This window comes from Acomys russatus, chromosome 20 (genome assembly GCF_903995435.1).
Source record: "Acomys russatus chromosome 20, mAcoRus1.1, whole genome shotgun sequence".
Taxonomy (NCBI): Eukaryota; Metazoa; Chordata; class Mammalia; order Rodentia; family Muridae; genus Acomys; species Acomys russatus.
Genome location: NC_067156.1, coordinates 65931393 through 65947581, shown reverse-complemented (window position 1 = coordinate 65947581; position 16189 = coordinate 65931393). Strand labels below are relative to the sequence as shown.

General features: G+C 45.0%; 1 protein-coding gene across 1 annotated transcript; it reads left to right on the top strand.

Annotated features, from left to right (window-relative positions):
• The first annotated feature begins 5845 nt into the window (after positions 1 to 5845).
• Positions 5846 to 14200, top strand: Hsbp1l1 (heat shock factor binding protein 1 like 1). The gene is made up of 4 exons (XM_051163230.1): positions 5846 to 5927; positions 7167 to 7234; positions 8819 to 8906; positions 14102 to 14200. The coding sequence occupies exons 1-4, from the start codon at positions 5877 to 5879 to the stop codon at positions 14198 to 14200; spliced, it is 306 nt and encodes a 101-aa protein (XP_051019187.1). The 5' UTR covers positions 5846 to 5876.
• Positions 14201 to 16189: the final 1989 nt, after the last annotated feature.

Below are 16189 nucleotides of genomic sequence, written 5' to 3'. Positions count from 1 at the left end.
AGAAAATTTAACACTTTTGAACAGCCATATGGAGACTTACTGGGGTTTAGAAGCTTCCTAAAATATATACACATATAAGAGAACTCAATTGAGTTACCCTATAGTGGCAGTTCAATACCCCAACTAGCCATTATACACCACGAAATAAAACTCTAACTACCAGGAAGTTGTTACCTCTTTCCTAGTTGTTGCCCAATGTGGTCCCATAGACTGCCCCAAATATTACAGGTTATTGCCAGTACTGTTGGTTAAACCCCCAACCCCAGCACTTAAGAGTAAAATACCACATACTTATGTCATAACATGAAGAAATCTAGCCAGGGGAAGCTTCATCCCTATTGGCTAGTATTCACAGAGCCATGAACCCTGCAAGCTACGATAAACACCTGCAAAGTCAGACATGCACACTGGTGCAATAGTGACAGTGTGAGAGTCCTCAAAACTCACCAGTGTTTGCAAGGGAAGTCAGGCCCCCAGGACTGGCACAGGACTTACCCAGGCAGCAAATTCTCAGCACAAAAGAGATTTATTACCCCAGAGGGGGAAGTTGGGTGGTGCAAAGGCAGCAGCAGCAGCAGCAACAACAACAACAAAGTACAAGCAAGACAAGCAAGGGAGCAAGAGAATCAAGCAAAGCAAAAGCAAGAGAGGGTGTTTCTGCAGGAGTGGGAAAGTGGGGAGTCTCTGCTAAGGGGAGTTCGTACATCCTGACTGGACATATTAGCCAAATAATTAATTTTGTTTATCGGACCTTGGTGGTTTGTCTCAGGAGTGCATCCCTTTGTCAGTGGCCAAATAAGGAAATAGTCCCTGGGGACCAGCTTTAGGAATGTAATGGTTTTTATTTAGCAAGAGAGAGAAACTTCTTGCCGTAGATATGTCAATTGACACAGACACAACTGGTCAACCTGCAGAGAATACGGAATTTGGAATGTTCAGCCTCAAATGGGTTGTCTGCATTACATGCCTCCCCTCGAGGCTCAGGGATCTATGTGGAAGAGGGGTTGGAAAGGGCAAGGGCTAGATATGGTGGGTGACTTCAAGGAAGCAGACACCGGAGGGCACATGCGTGAACTGACTCAGACTGTGACAGCATGCATAGGACCTTTCTAAACCCAAGACACACCAAATCCCAGCAGAGAGAAGGGATGTGGGCACCACACCCCGCCCTCGCCACGCAGCTCTTGCTATGTGATAGCTGCTGCTGCCTGAGGCAAAGCCAGTTTTCTTCGGTGGAGTGACTTTGGCATATTGACCACACTCCAGAGCAGGCCCCACACCCAGGAACAGTTGGTCACCACAAACTGGATTCCAGAAGTTTCTTTCTTCTACCTCCCTCCCTCCCTCTTTTCTTTTGAGGGAGAGAGAACATGAAATTGGGTGAGTAGGGAGGTGGGAGGGGATCTGGTAGGAGCTGAGAGAGGAGAATGAATGATCAAGATACGTTGTATAAAATTATTAAAGAAGTAAAAAACATTTTAAGGCAGCATGAGAGTCCCTTAAAAATGTCAGCAGCAGGGTAGTTATGCATGGGTGAACAGAAACATCCAACTGCCCATGGGCAGCTGCTAGCCTGTTACCAAGCCCTAGCCAGACCCTGTTCCTTGCTGAGGCCCAGAGGGCAGGGTAGCAGCTAGTGAGCCAGCAGGTTCTGCTCTCCTGGCTTTCTGCTGCCTTGCTTGTACCGTATGCACTTACTACTCCAAATGAAATGTGTTTCCTAATTTAGCTCCACATTACCTTTCTGTGCAGTGGTCAGCATCTTTGACTGCGTAGAAGAACTTCAGTCTTAGACTGTTTTCTTGAGATCAGCTTTCTTCAAACCAGGGAAATGGCTGCCTGATTTCTATCTCTTTACAGTGCACTTTAATATTCATTAATATTTAATGAGCATTTGCAAGGCCATTTATTAATCCCCACCGATGTCCAAGAGTCTCGTGTTTCTTGAGTCGCATGCAGGCTATACGGTTTCCTTTTTTATTAACATGTATTATACAAATAAATATGTAACATTTCCAGGACTAGGCTGATTCCCTCCCGGCTATTGTGAATATCCTAAATAAATCTAGGTATGTAAGCATCTCTTTTGCATGTTGATTTTACTTTCTTCTGAGGGATACCCAAAAATGGTCTAGCTGGTTTTTATTGGTATTTCTCCTTATTCTTTTAAGAATTATCTATTCAGGCCATTTGCCCTGTTTTGATTGAGTTACTTGATTTTGAAACATATTTATATACATAATATAAACATTAATATATAAACATTATTTATGTATTCTGGATATTAATTTCCTATTGGAATTTCCACCCTGCTCTGAGGGCAGTCTCTCTCTTCTCTCTGATCATTGGTTTCCTTTCTGTACAGAAGTCTTTTAATTTTACACAATTCCCTTTGTCAATCCTTGTATTATTTCCTGGGATATTGGAATTTCTTTTAGAAAATCATCACCTATGCCTGCATCTTGAAATGTCTCGTTTTGGTTGTTTGTTTTGTTTTTGTTTTTTGAGACAGAATTCCTCTGTGAAGCCCTAGCTGTCCTGGAACTCACTCTAGTCCAGACTGGCCTCAAACTCACAGATATCTGCCTGCCCTGCCTCCTCAATTCTGGGATTAAAAAGATGTGCACAACCGTTGCCGGGCTTGAAATGTCTCTTGTTCTCTAATAAACATTGTGAAATTTTAGTTCTTACATGAAGATTTTTTTATCCATTTTGAGTTTTTATATAACATGAGAAATAGGCAAATAGATTCAGTCTTCTACATGTGATGTCCACTGTCAAAGAAGCAGACCTTGTCTGGACAACAATTAATTGCCATTACATATTAATTAAATTACATATGTAATTAATATGTTTCTGACAACGCTGTTAGGAACACAATGGCAATTGGATGCATGGGTTGATGTCTGAGTCTTCCATTATTTTTTGTGTGTTTGTTTGATATTTATTTACCTTGACACTTCCTGTGTTTCTACAATGATCTGCTCATCTGTTGGGGTGGACATCTCTTCAATTCACTTTTATGGCAGGGCCTTCTACGTAAGTCTCTCTCTATCTCTCCCTCCGTGTGTGTGTGTGTGTGTGTGTGTGTGTGTGTGTGTGTGTGTGTGTGTGTTTGTGTGTTTAAAGAGTGATTTTATTTTTATTTATGTGCCTGGGTCTATGAGCATATGTATGCATGTGCACATGAAGGCCAGAAGAGAATGTTGGATCTCTTTAAACAATGACTCAAGCTGTCTGCCCTAATGCTAGCAATCAAACTCAGATCCTCTAACCATTCCTAAGCATTGAGCTATCTCCCCAGCCCCAAGTAGCCCTTCTCTTTATCATGGGTCTTGAAGTATCTCTTTGTATGTAATGGTCTGTTTCATTCCAGTTAATTCCCATGTAATCTCTGGTTGGTTTCTTCTCTGTGGTTGGTGGGTCTGGACATAGAATATTTTCTCTGAGAGTGGGGTCTCTGAGATAAATCTGAATGGTCTGGTATAAATCACAGTGTACGGGGTATGATCTCTATAGCTACTCCTGCAATCGAGTGGAAACCCCAGTCTGGTGTGGGGAGCTGCTCACAGGCACACACTGTTGATATCGCCTGCTGCTGTAAAGCGGTTCTAACACTGGCTTCTCCGGGCTTGATGACAGGTCTTTTGTCCTCTCTGGCTACTAGAGTGGTTCTTGGCATTTCATGTGATGTAGGGACCAGGACTTCCCCTATATGATGTTCACATCTTTCCTAGCAGTGCTCAGTCCAACATGGTATGTGAATCACTGTTGCTGAGGACCCTCACAGATGCTCTGTCTATGACAGCTGTTTTACTTTCTTTGCTATAGCTGGGTAAGTGGCTGTCCAGCAGACAGACCCCTTAGGGGATACCCTCAGCTCTCTCTCACAAAGCAGGTAAGTACCGGGCGCCTCTAGTTCCCCATCAAGTCCTCCCTTCTCCATGGTACAGTTTTCTAGTTGCATTTGCCTTAAACTAAGCAAGCAGGAAAGCAAGATTTTATTTTGTTTGGTTTTGATTTTGATTTTGGAATGACTTACTTTGAGTGAATTTTATAGTGTGTCAATGATATATCAGTTAATGTGTTTTAAATGATACATTTTAAAAGTATGGACATTTTGTCTTTTGAGTCAGCGGTGGTTTAAACAAGAATGACCTCCATAGGCTCACATCACCAGGGAGTGGCACTCTTTAAAAGGATTAGGAGGTGTGGCCTTGCTGAAGAAAGCATGTTGCTTGGGATGGGCTTTCCAGCCAAGCAGAAATGGTACTCTTTTAATCTCAGCATTGAGGAGGCAAAGGCAGGTGGATCTCTGTGAGTCTGAGGCCAGCCTGGTCTATTACACAGGCAAGGATATGACACAGAGAAGCCCTGTCATTCAATAATTTTTAGCATATACACATATTACACAGCCGTTGCAGAAATCTAATATTGGGAAACTTGTTCCTCAGTAAGGAGCCCTTTACCTACGAAGCAGCCCCTCCCCCCACTTAGGTATTGTCTCTGGCATTCTCAAACAGTTACAGTTGTTTTTATAATGGAGTCATTCCATAGGTGACCTGGCTGCGTTTGACGCTCTGTGTGTGCCAGTATTTCACTCCTTTTGTTGTCCAATGATGTTCATATTGCGCCTGCTTCATCTGTTTGTCCATCAGGCTGTTTCTTCCTTGACTGCTGTGATGAGTACTGCAGGCTTCTGTGTGGGTGTACGCTGCTATTTCATGCACACACCTAGGAGTGGAATGTAGTCATGTTGTGAACCCTGTTTACCTGTATTTTCCAAAGAGGCTTCGGGGTTCCACATTCCTCCTGGGACTCCCCTGGGTGTGAGGCAGGGGTTTATCAGGGGCACTGATGATTAGAGGTGTTGGGTGCCATTGCCTGTGAGGCCGTGCTCTGTTTCAATATTTTACTTTCATTTATTTTTGTTTAGTGTGTAGGAACGGTTTTCCTGTTTGCAAGCACACCTTGGAACTGGAGTTGTTAAGCAGCCCTTCCAGGTTTGGGGAACCAAATCCTAGTCCTCTGCAAAAGCAGCAAGTGCCCTTAACCAATGAGCTACGTCTTCAGCTTCCCTACCTCCATCTATTTAATTAAACACACCTGCAGAACACTTGGCATCCATACGCCATTTCTGAACTAGGCTCTAGAGGTACAGAGGTGGTTTAAATAGACAGAGCCCTCAGCCTTTAGCCTGAGGAGTGCAGATGTGTAAACAAAACAGGTAAGGGATAAAAACAAGGTCCTGAAAATTCAGCCACCAAGCTGACCTATGAGCTACAGCTAAGATCCCAAGTGGAACGGGGTCCTGAGATCTTGTTTCCCACAGCGAAACCAGACTTGGAGGTCTGAGCATCACTGAAGACAATTTTGAAGCTGACATCCTTAGGTCGTCAGAAATGATAGGTTTACGGTAACAGATTCAGTTTGCCGCTATGGGGTCCCCAGTAAGAGGAGTCACATCACATGAAACTTTGAACCTAGACAAAAGCTAGAAGGCTGCGAGATCCGAAGAGCAAGAGGAGAGAGTCCCTTGCTGTTTGATGGGCACCGAGTATCAGTGTGAGACCACAAGCGCTGGAGATGGAGGGGCAGAGTGAATGTACTTAAAGCATTCGCACTGTGCATTCAGAAGAGGCTAAAGTGCTCGCTATCCTGTCCGTGTTTATTGTGCCACAGTAACTAGAATGAAGCAGGGTTCCTCCCAGGTCACCTCCTCTGATGGATGAAAACACCCAGCAAAGCCGGATTGGCCAGCTACTGGTCTGGTCCCCACCTGCCCCCGTGCTCGCTCTCCGGGTTTGCCCGTGGCCAGTCTGAAGCGCGATACCTGTTGGGTCCACTCAAGTCCCCAGGTCTCTAGGCCAGTGTAGATGGACACCCAAGCGCCGGAAGTCCCCTGCGGGGACGTGCTTCAGAACGCGGTGAGTGACGCGTGCCCTAGGGCGGGTGGACCAAGGTCGCCGGCTTTAGGGCTCTGAAATGGAGCGAGGCCGCTGCCACGGGCAAGCTAGGGAACCAACGCTGTGAGCCAGAGGGGTGATGGAGGACGCTGGGCAGCTGGAGATGAAACTTGTTCCTACAGAGAGCTTGGATCCTTGTCCCATACCTGGCTCATTCGCTTTCCCCCTCCTCCCCTGCCCTAGGTCCCTAAATAGCCAGAAGTCCTGAGAGCGCCTTTTCCTTCCTCCAAGTCCCGGCCCATGTCCCAGATCCCGCCCACCCTTCAGTCCTGCCCCAGGTCCCTAAATAGCCAGAAGTCCTGAGAGCGCCTTTTCCTTCCTCCAAGTCCCGCCCCATGTCCCGCTCCATGTCCCAGATCCCGCCCACCCCTCCTTTTCCTTCCAAAGGCTCCTCCTCAAGTCCAAGCCCCGCCCCATTCCCTCCCTGTCTGGTGCCTTCCCTAGCCCCTGCCAAAGCAAGTCTCCTCGGCAGTTGGTTTGTCCAGTTTAAAAGAATCTGTCAGAATCCACGTCATCTACACTCTTCAGAAAGGCCGCCTGCTACCGGGAACCTGCACAGAAGAGTTCAGGGTCCGGGTTCGAGGACCTGCGCTTCCATATGGATGGGCTTTGTAGGTTTGGGGACAAGGATCACATGAGGTAGATTCACACAGGATGTGTGGACTATAAAATATCAAGCAAACCAATAGTTTAGCAGTCACCGCAGTGGCATTTGTGCGTGCCCTAACCGGCCAAAGCGAAAACAAAGGGCCCGCCGGCCTTTGCTCCATCGTGAACTGTGTAGCGACGGGCGACGGGGTGATTGTTTCCTGCGTTGACTGTAAGATTTATAGCTCTGCTTTCACGCTTCATGTCCCACCATGGTGCTCGCTCATGCTGGCACAGCCCTGTAATCCCAGTGCTGGAAAGCTGAGGGAAGAGGATCTGGGGTACATAAGCAGACCCTGCCTCAGAAAATAAAACAAGTGCCCTGCACCGTGGGGGAATACTTACATTCCCTACACTTCGAGGCAGCAGGAGATCAGTGCAAGTTGGAGGCCAGCTGGGTCCATACACTGAGTTGTAGGCCAGTCAAGGCTACATAGCAAGCATTGTCTCAATAAACAACCTCAATGGGCATGCGTGTTTAGGTATTCCATGATACAATGTCCTACATCAATAATAAATACCTTCTTCAGTTACCAAAGCTTCATTTTTCAGGCAGAAAATCTACTTCAGGAGCTTGAAGAACATTTCCGAGCTCTGACTACAACATTAAACCTCAGAAATATCCTTTCCTGTTGATGCTGAACACACTCTAACACCCCTAGATTGTCAGATTGCCGAGGGGGTAGCTTCTGGTTTTCTGCTATTAATTAGTGTGTGGTTGTTTACACGCACAAGGTTTCCGTTATTTACGTCTGTGCTTATCTGCGATATCTGGACGCCCGCGATATCATTGCTTGTGGCAGGTTCTGCTTCGGGCTTGGCTGGCAGAGTGGGGCATTTGAATGGCCAGTACGGAGCTCCTGGAGCAGTTGCACCACCCTGGCACAGGGGCTGCCCTGCAAGCCGAACCGAACCAGTCAGGTTTGCACCACAGACTCCACAACGGGAGCCTTAGAGAGCTGAACTGATGGTCTCTGCCAGGAAGGACGCAGTTACTCCTACCTTCATTTTGAGCTGAATAAGCCTTTCAGTGTTTCGTCTCAGAAAAATGAAATCAAATAATTAGGATATAATGTCCAGTCCCAAAGTCTACATGTCAGTGAACTTCTAAATATTTAGAGTGGCCAGGTAGGACTGGGCAAGTGCCTGAGTGACAAGTCATGTGATGTTTTTACTGGTGAGTTTATTAGAATACAGTTATTTTATAAAATTTAAAAATAGAATATTTAGAGTTTGTGTAAATCTAGGTTACTGCTGTCCTAACACTTGCCCAATCTAAGTTTTTTTTTTTTTACATGATTACATTCACTTTTTAAAAAATCATATTCAGGGGCTGGAGACATGGCTCAGCAGTTAAAGGTACTCACTGCTTGTGCAGAGGGCCCAGGTTTGGTTCCCAGCATCCACACAGTGGCTCACAACCATCTATAATTCCAGTTCCTCTGAATCCTGTACCCTCTTCTGGTATAGGATTTAAATCTTAAATAATAAGTCAAGTGAAGGGGGCTGTTGAGATGACTAAGAGGTGCTTGCTGTAAAGCCTTAGCTCAGTCCACAGGATCCATCCTGAAAGGAGAGAGCTGCCTCCGAAATTTGTCTCCTACTTTCAAGCCTGTGTCATTGTATGCACGCACACACACACACACACACACACACACACACACACACACACAATATCTTTTAAAAAAAATAAACCACAAGGAATTTCATTTTTAAAAGAGCTAATTTCCAGGCTGGAGAGATGGCTCAGAGGTTAAGAACTCTGTTCTTCCAAAGGTCCTGATTTCAATTCCCAGTAACCACATACATAGTTGCTCACAACCATCTATAATGAGATCTAGTGCCCTCTTCCGGTGTGCAGGGGTATGTGCAGGCAAAACACAGTATATTTAATAAATTTTTTTAAAGAGCTAATTTCCATCATATTTAAATTCAGAGTTTAGCTAAAACTTACCAAACTCAAACTTGTACAAACTTGGCAGAGCTGTTTTCAAAACTTCGCCCACAGCTGAGGGTTAAAGGCAATGTGCTAAGATGGCCGATCGAAGGGTAATTACACTGATTCGGGCAGCCTGACTCCCTCCCTCACTGCCACAACATGTCCAGGGACCCATGCAGAGCAGGCTCAGCTTGAGGCAGGGCTCATCCCTGAGGCAGGCTAATTAGAACACATGTGCCCTTCTCCTTGACGTTGTACTGGAAGAAATGGGAAATCGCATCGAGGACCTCCAGAGAAATGTGGACAACCTAATGGTTCAAGCTGGAATTGAGAATTCTAGCAAAGAACAAACGGTAAGGCAAAGAAAGGTGAGCAGTTGCCCTTTGTGTGTCTCCACTCGCTTCATCTCTAGTGAATTACTGTCCCTGAAGGTTAAATGAGTCTTTAGTACTAATGAGAGAGGCTACCAAATGCTCCTTAAAAACCAAAACATGCCCGTGATTCCTTAAAAGGTACATGTTTCAAATGAAAACTCATTTAAAAATCAGATTTTATTAAAGTATTTTTCACCCTTACTCCTCAAGTCAGTTTTTAGTCACAAACTAAATTATAATGAATGCAAGCCTGGGACCATAGCCAGTCATTCCTCGTATATTTGCTTGATCATTTAAAGAAGTCACACTATACAGAGCCCTTATCATATCCCAGCCTAGAGGACGACAATCGGCATCTGCCATGGAAGCGTTCCCTTTCTAAGGGATTTCAGTCTTAAGGAGCAAATAAATGCTGTTTCGGGCTTAGACTGTGCATATTATATGCCCATGTGACATACATGGATATGCACTTTATGAAACACTTAGGCTTGTTCTGACATGGTCTGAATATGTGCATGGTTCCAGAGAACCTTTTTACAAAAGGACAGAGAGGGCTGGGTTGCATTTTCTTTATTTCTTTAGTTCTAGCATGTGTGTACGTGCATGAGTGTGAACAGACATGTGCCGTGGCAAGCGTGGCGATCAGAGGACAGACCCCTTGTGGAAGCTGCTTCTCTTCTACCATGTAGCTGCTAGGAATCCAGTCAGGTCACCAGGCTTGGTGGCAAGTGCCTCATCCCCTGAGCCATCTCACTGGCCCCATTATGGCATTGTTGTACACATAGCATGTTCTGCTTTCTCCTCATTAGCCCCTCCCCCGTCCCTACCCTCCGACTGCTGCCCTCACAGAGGGCCCTGAATAACTTGTTAAAATTTGAACCTGGGTCCTTTGGAAGAGCAGATGGTGCTTTTTAACCACTGAGCCTTCTCTCTAGCATGGGACATTGAACAATTTAAATACTTTTGTTTGCTTCTGTCTCACAACCAATTTATCCAGCGAAATCAGAGCTAAGTCACTTATCAATGGATGAAACTGGAGAAACACGGATAGATAACATAGGGAGATCCTGTTCCCAAAACTCAAAATGAGAAAATAAAAGTAAAATCTCTTACTGTAGGCAAACCAGGAAGCTGTACCTGTAAAAGTATTATCAGACACACCCCACTCACCCGGGTGCCTCCAGGCACTGTGGACGCCAACCCTCTACCCTCCTACCACCAAATTCCCATCTTTTGAGACCAGGGAAATAGGGTGATGGCAGGAGCAGGCAAGCCTGGTCTTCCTGGAACCCTGGCATGGTTGCTGCTCTGGCAGTCCCTCAGCAGGGACTCTGCCTTCTGTGTCTTGTTGATTAAAAAACTGGCTAGACATAGGCTTAGATGTCAAACTGAGTGTTTAACTGTCAAAATTTTGCTTCCTTAATATGTACAGTCACTAAAGACAACAGGGCTGAGTCCAGTTATTTAAAGGTTATTTAAGCACTGTTAAAATCTTTCAAATAAAAAACCTATGTAATTAGAATACTCTCACCACCTTGTGCTTGCTCTTGGCTGGGGGTGTGGGGGTGTGGAGGGGCGGCTTCACACAGACCTTCAGAAATTATGCAACCCATATACTTGTCTGCCCATTGGGGAGACAGCCCACACCATTACTGAAAACTCTTACATTTGATGGGGTAGGATTTTATCTGTGCTTCTGAATTCTACAATCTTTTCTGGCATGCAGTAAATGCAGAATGCTGCCTGGAGAGCACCGTCCCCTACACTCCAGAGGGCAGTGAGTGGTTAGTCACTGTGACACACACGGGCTCCAGGCTGCAACTCCAGTGCCTGCGCGGTGCATGCTGTTTCCTCGGTCTGAATTCTGGATCCACAATGATGCTTATCTGAAGAAAAGGAAAATCTATCATTTCAGTATGTCTCTATACTGGATTTTGCCTATATAGAAATGTTTAATAGTTGCTGGTAATTATGGAATTTTATGGAAAAGTGTACTTGAATTTATTTAACTGAACATTAATTGGTATATAAATCATACCAAATCATATAAATAAACTATTCTCTTTCAAAAATCTCTTTCAAACATGAAGGTGTTAGATGAGTCATGTGCAATTGCCAAAATGAAAACTATACTGTTTGAGTAATAATAGTCTCTGCAGTATGAACTTTGATGTTCAGTTTTTTATTTTAATTTCTTTTTTGGACATGAAACCAAGCCCAGGACCTAAAATATAGACACATGGCTACCATTGAGATACTTACTAACCCATTAAAAACTAAAGTTCATTTTAATAAATAAAAAATGGCAACAAAACCGAGAAGAGACTTGATACCCTATGAGAATATATAGGGGGAGGTAATCCCCCTCAGGAACAGTCATAGGGGAGGAGAATAATGGGAAAATGGGAGGGAGGGAAGAATGGGAGGATACAAGGGATGCGATTGAGATGTAACAAGAATAAATTAATTTAAAAAAATTTTTTTAAAAAAGAAAAAAAATGGCAACAAAGCCTGGCAGTGTTGGCACACACACAGGACTCAGGAGGCAGAGGCAGGCAGATCTCTGCAAGTTTGAGGCCAGCCTGGTCTACAGCGTGAGTTCCAGGATAGCCAGGGCTACACAGAAAAATATTATCTCAAAAAGCAAACAGACAAACAAGCAACAACAACAATACAGAAACAAAAGCAATGAAATAATAACATAATTCAGAAGGTAACTATTTACCAAAGATGAGACTTGTTAAAAAGGACAAACTATTTTTTCAGTGCATATTTGTAACTTATGGAAGAAAAACATATACTATATTAGTTCGCATATATTCTAAATTAAATTTTTATATTGGTTTAAAAAGTCAATCTTCTGATGTAGCCACTTTTAGTTATTTTTATTTTTGTTAATTTTTTTATTTTTCACACATTTTGTCATATTTTCCTTTTCCCTAACTTCTCTCATAGCCTCCCCTTCTTACTTTCTCAAATTCATGTTTTCTTATAGCTGCTTTTATTATTTTTATTTTTAATGCTTTTTTTTTTCTTTTTGGTTTCTCTGTCTCTCTCTGTATGTCTGTCTGTCTGTCTGTCTGTCTGTCTGTCTGTCTCTCTCTCTCTCTCTCTCTCTCTCCTCCTCTCCTCTCCTCTTCTCTCTCCCTCTCCTTCCTCTCTCTCTCTCTCTCTCTCTCTCTCTCTCGCTCTCCCTCTCTCTCTCTCTCTCTTTCCTAAGACAGGGTTTCTCCGTGTAGCCTTGGCTATCCTAGACTCACTTTGTAGACCAGGCTGGCCCTGAACTCACAGATACCAGCCTGCCTCTGCCTCCCCCAGTGCTGGGATTACAGGCATGCACCACTATGCCCAGCTTTCTTTTTGGTTTTTCAAGCTAGCATTTTTCTGTGTAGCCTTAGCTGTCCTGGGACTAGCTCTGTAGACCAGACTGTCTTCAAACTCAGAGCTCTGCCTGTCTCTGCCTACAGAGTGCTGGAAATAAAGATGTGCACCGCCACCACCTGGCCAATATGATGCTCTTCTAAGCATATGGAGCCTGTTAAGATTTTACGTTTTAATTTTCCTGAGATTTTTTTTCTATGTGTAAGGATGTATTGCTTGCATGTATGCCTGTGCATCACACATGTGCCATATGTTCAAGACGCCAGAAGAGAGTGTTGGATTCCACGGAACTGGAATTAAGGATGGTTGTTGGTGGTCATATGAGTGCTGGGAATCTAATCCAGGATGTCAGCAAGAGCAATCAATGCTCTTAGGACACTGAGTCATCTCTATAGTCCCTTTGTATCCTCTCCTAAATAACTATTCTAGCCCCTCCTGCTAGTCACTCTTGCCTTCAAGACTCGATTTAGCATAATCAGACTGCGACAACTCCGGGGCAATGTTCTACAACCTGAAGGCCTCAGAGCTCAGTGAAATCAGCACGTGGGAACTAGAGAAGCAAGCTGCTCCTCAGCAACCAGACTGCTTCATGTCTCACGTTGGGCGCAGATGCTCTTCTCTCAGAGAGCTTTCCTGTGCCTTGAGGTGAGCCTCACCCCACCTAGGAATCACTGAAGAGTAGACTAAGGTCCAGATAATTTGATAGGCTATTCAGCCTTCCAAATGGTTACTCAAACCAATGTAAAATAGCTATTGTCTACTAAAGGGTCTCTTGTTTATTAAATTAAAAAAAAAAAAAAAGGTATTCCTACATAATGCAAATTTAAAATCATCCCAGTTCTACCACCAATCGGCCACTGATGATAGCTGTCCTATGGAGTTTAATATATTCAATTATGTTACCTATAATCTAATGGCTTTTTCTATTTACCTGTCATAACATTGTCCCAATGTGAAAATTACACAATTTGCCCCCAACTGGCTGTGTAATATTCTAGTAATGGCAGTTATCATCTAGGCAGCTAAAGGTTTACTAATTCTTGGACATTGAGATCATTTCTTGATTTCATGATATTATTAATAATGCCATTGTGGTAAAACTACCCATAAACCCTCTGCACATTTCAGCAAGTCAGAAGTTTGACTAAATCCACAGCATTCAGCCAAACACACCTAAGAAAGGAAGTACCGTCCCATGCCCCCAGTGGTGGTGGGCATCTTTTGATTTTTAAAGATTGTGCCTTAAATCGGATCATTCAAGCTTGATGGTTGGTAGTTTGAAATCATGGCGGTGCTATTTGACTATGTGCCAAATTTCAAATCATCTGAGTCATAATTGTAATTTTAGCAGAGTCACGGTGGATATTTGAAGTGAGTCAAACAGATCTGAAACCTCATCAGAATCATAAAAACCAGCCAGTGGCACATGTCTGCGATCCCTGCCATAGGGGCTGCCCTCTGTTACGGCTCCTGACAGGACCAGTGTGAGTAGAACGCATTCAGGCGTCAGGTATTTGTCTTGAACGCCCTAAGACTGCACAGGCAGTCTACGGCCTTCTGCATCTTGCTGTTTGCTGTACTGGGCTCACCAGTTGGTACTTGGCACTCTGGACCAACCACTCAGAGAAATGCAGCAGTCCCTGAACTGTGTGTTTTCTCTTCTCTGTGCCTGGTGTGGCTTCTGAATATCGTTTCGACGCTGGCAAACGATTGCATCCTCCTGCTGACCCATCTGGGTTCACTCCCAAGCTTACCCTTCTCTATCTGGAGTGATTCCTGGATATTGCCCAAAGGGCATCCTGGAAAGCTTCGAGATGAATCTTCAGGTGCTGAGAGAACCAGCAGCTGGTTTCAGCTGGATCAGAGCTGGAATGGATGATCAAGACAAGTAACTGCTCTGCGGGCTGGGAGCACAGAGAAGATGGTGGCTGAGTGAGAGCCAACTGAATGTAACCTCTGTGGGGGGGGGGGTCTGAATGTTTACATACCCCCAACTGTTATGTTTACATGCTAACCCCAGTGCAGCTGTGCCTGGAGAGGAGGCCTCTAAGGAAGTAATTAAGGGTAAATGAGTTCATAAGGGCAGCAAGAATCCTGATCCAGTAGGTCTGGTGTCCTCGTAAGAGACAGAAGTTTGTTCTTCCTCTGTGTGCACAGATGTTTATATTATGATTCCTAACAGTAGCAAAGTTAGTTATGAAGTAGCAACCAAAATAGCTTTATGGTTGGGGCCACCACAACTTGAGGAACTGTATTAAAGGGTTGCAGCATTAGGAAGGTTGAGAACCACTGCTCCGATCCTTAGCTATGGTCAACTGTGGACTAAAAAAAGGAACTCCTCACCCTCTTTCCGGGCCTCCACCTTTCTGAACTGTAGCTACCCCAGCCGGCAAGCATGATGGGCTCTGAGTCTTACAGAGATGCCACTCTGAAGGGATTAGCCTCAAAAAAAAAAAAAAAAGGGCCGCAGTTTCACTGCAGTCACCTGTTCTGTCATCTGCTTCTGCTTCCCGCCTGTTGAGCTTTCAGTGCCCCATGGGTAGTTGCTGGAATCCTTCAGTGGCTGACCAGTAGGAGCTGCAGTCCAGTCCTTGGTGGCTGGCATTCCCATCTTAAGTAAGGAAGTGCTGGCCAGGCACACAGGGCACCTGAATGCTCTCAGACCAGCCTGCCACCCCTGCCTGAGCAGCAGTGAGCTCAGGCACTGGTGCAGTCCATTTACCCTGAAATTCCTCCTTGCTCACAGCCTTCTCAGTGGCAGCTTGCTCTTCCTTCTCCATCTCCTCAGGATCCCTGCTGACATCAGGCATGACTGTCCACGGTGTTCATCACTGGGCGAGCTCCTTTGCTGCATGAAATGGCAGCCGTGCAGAGAACGTGTTACACAGAGAGATGGTAGGCAGGTTGACATGAACCACCTTTGGAAAGAGGCTGGAGGTCAGTCCTGGTAGCTGTCACCACCAGTAGTTCCCAGAAGGCTCCTTGGATCTAGTTAATGAAAGTCCCAGGAGTGAAGTGCCTTTCATGGTCACAATAGCACAGGCCACACTGACACCAGCAGTAAGTTAAAGGTGACATGACTCTACCAGCCAGTAACAACTGCAGTATGCACATCGCTTTTCCTTTTGGAGATGTGCAGTTCCACATGGAAAGCAAGGTTGTACCACCTAAGTGTTCCCCTGTCACATGGAATTTGAGGACATTCTCCTCCACCTGCAGGAAACCAAGGCACTGATTCCTTTGTTGGGAATCAAGAACTGCACATGGGACCATCATGGGCATGAATTCTACTTGTTGCAGCGCTAGGAACTGTGCACACTACCTCTATCACGGAGCTGCGTCCCAACCCCAAACTTCAGTCCATTTGGCAAGTGCATTGATTTGCAAATGTAGGTAAGACATTTGCTCCACTCCTGAGTTTTAATAACAGAAGGAGCTGTCTGTCAACTTACCAGGTGCCTGCAGAGTGGCCACCACTACATACCATGGAAACATGAGACAGAGGTATAGAGGCCTGCCTCAGTCCATGAGGAGCTTATCCAAGGTGGGCTCCTGCGTGTTGACCATTCACCTCTGAGTCTGTGTTCAGGGAGATGATGGGAAAGACCCAGATCCCTCCACACCACCAGGAAAGATAAGAAACAAGAGGAACTGAGGTAGACAGCCCCCTCCCCAGGAAGCATGATGCGGAAATCTGAGCAAGAGTGGAAGGCCACTCGCTGAAGGGAAGACTCGACATTTTGTGGTTGTGTCTGGGATGAGCTCAGCAAACTGGCCTCAGCCGGAAATGGGAGGGCGTCACACCTGGCCCACTGTGCTGTTTTACACACTGAGGAAGAGTAGGACTGGGTCCCCTTGTGGGTTATTCACCCCAAAATTCA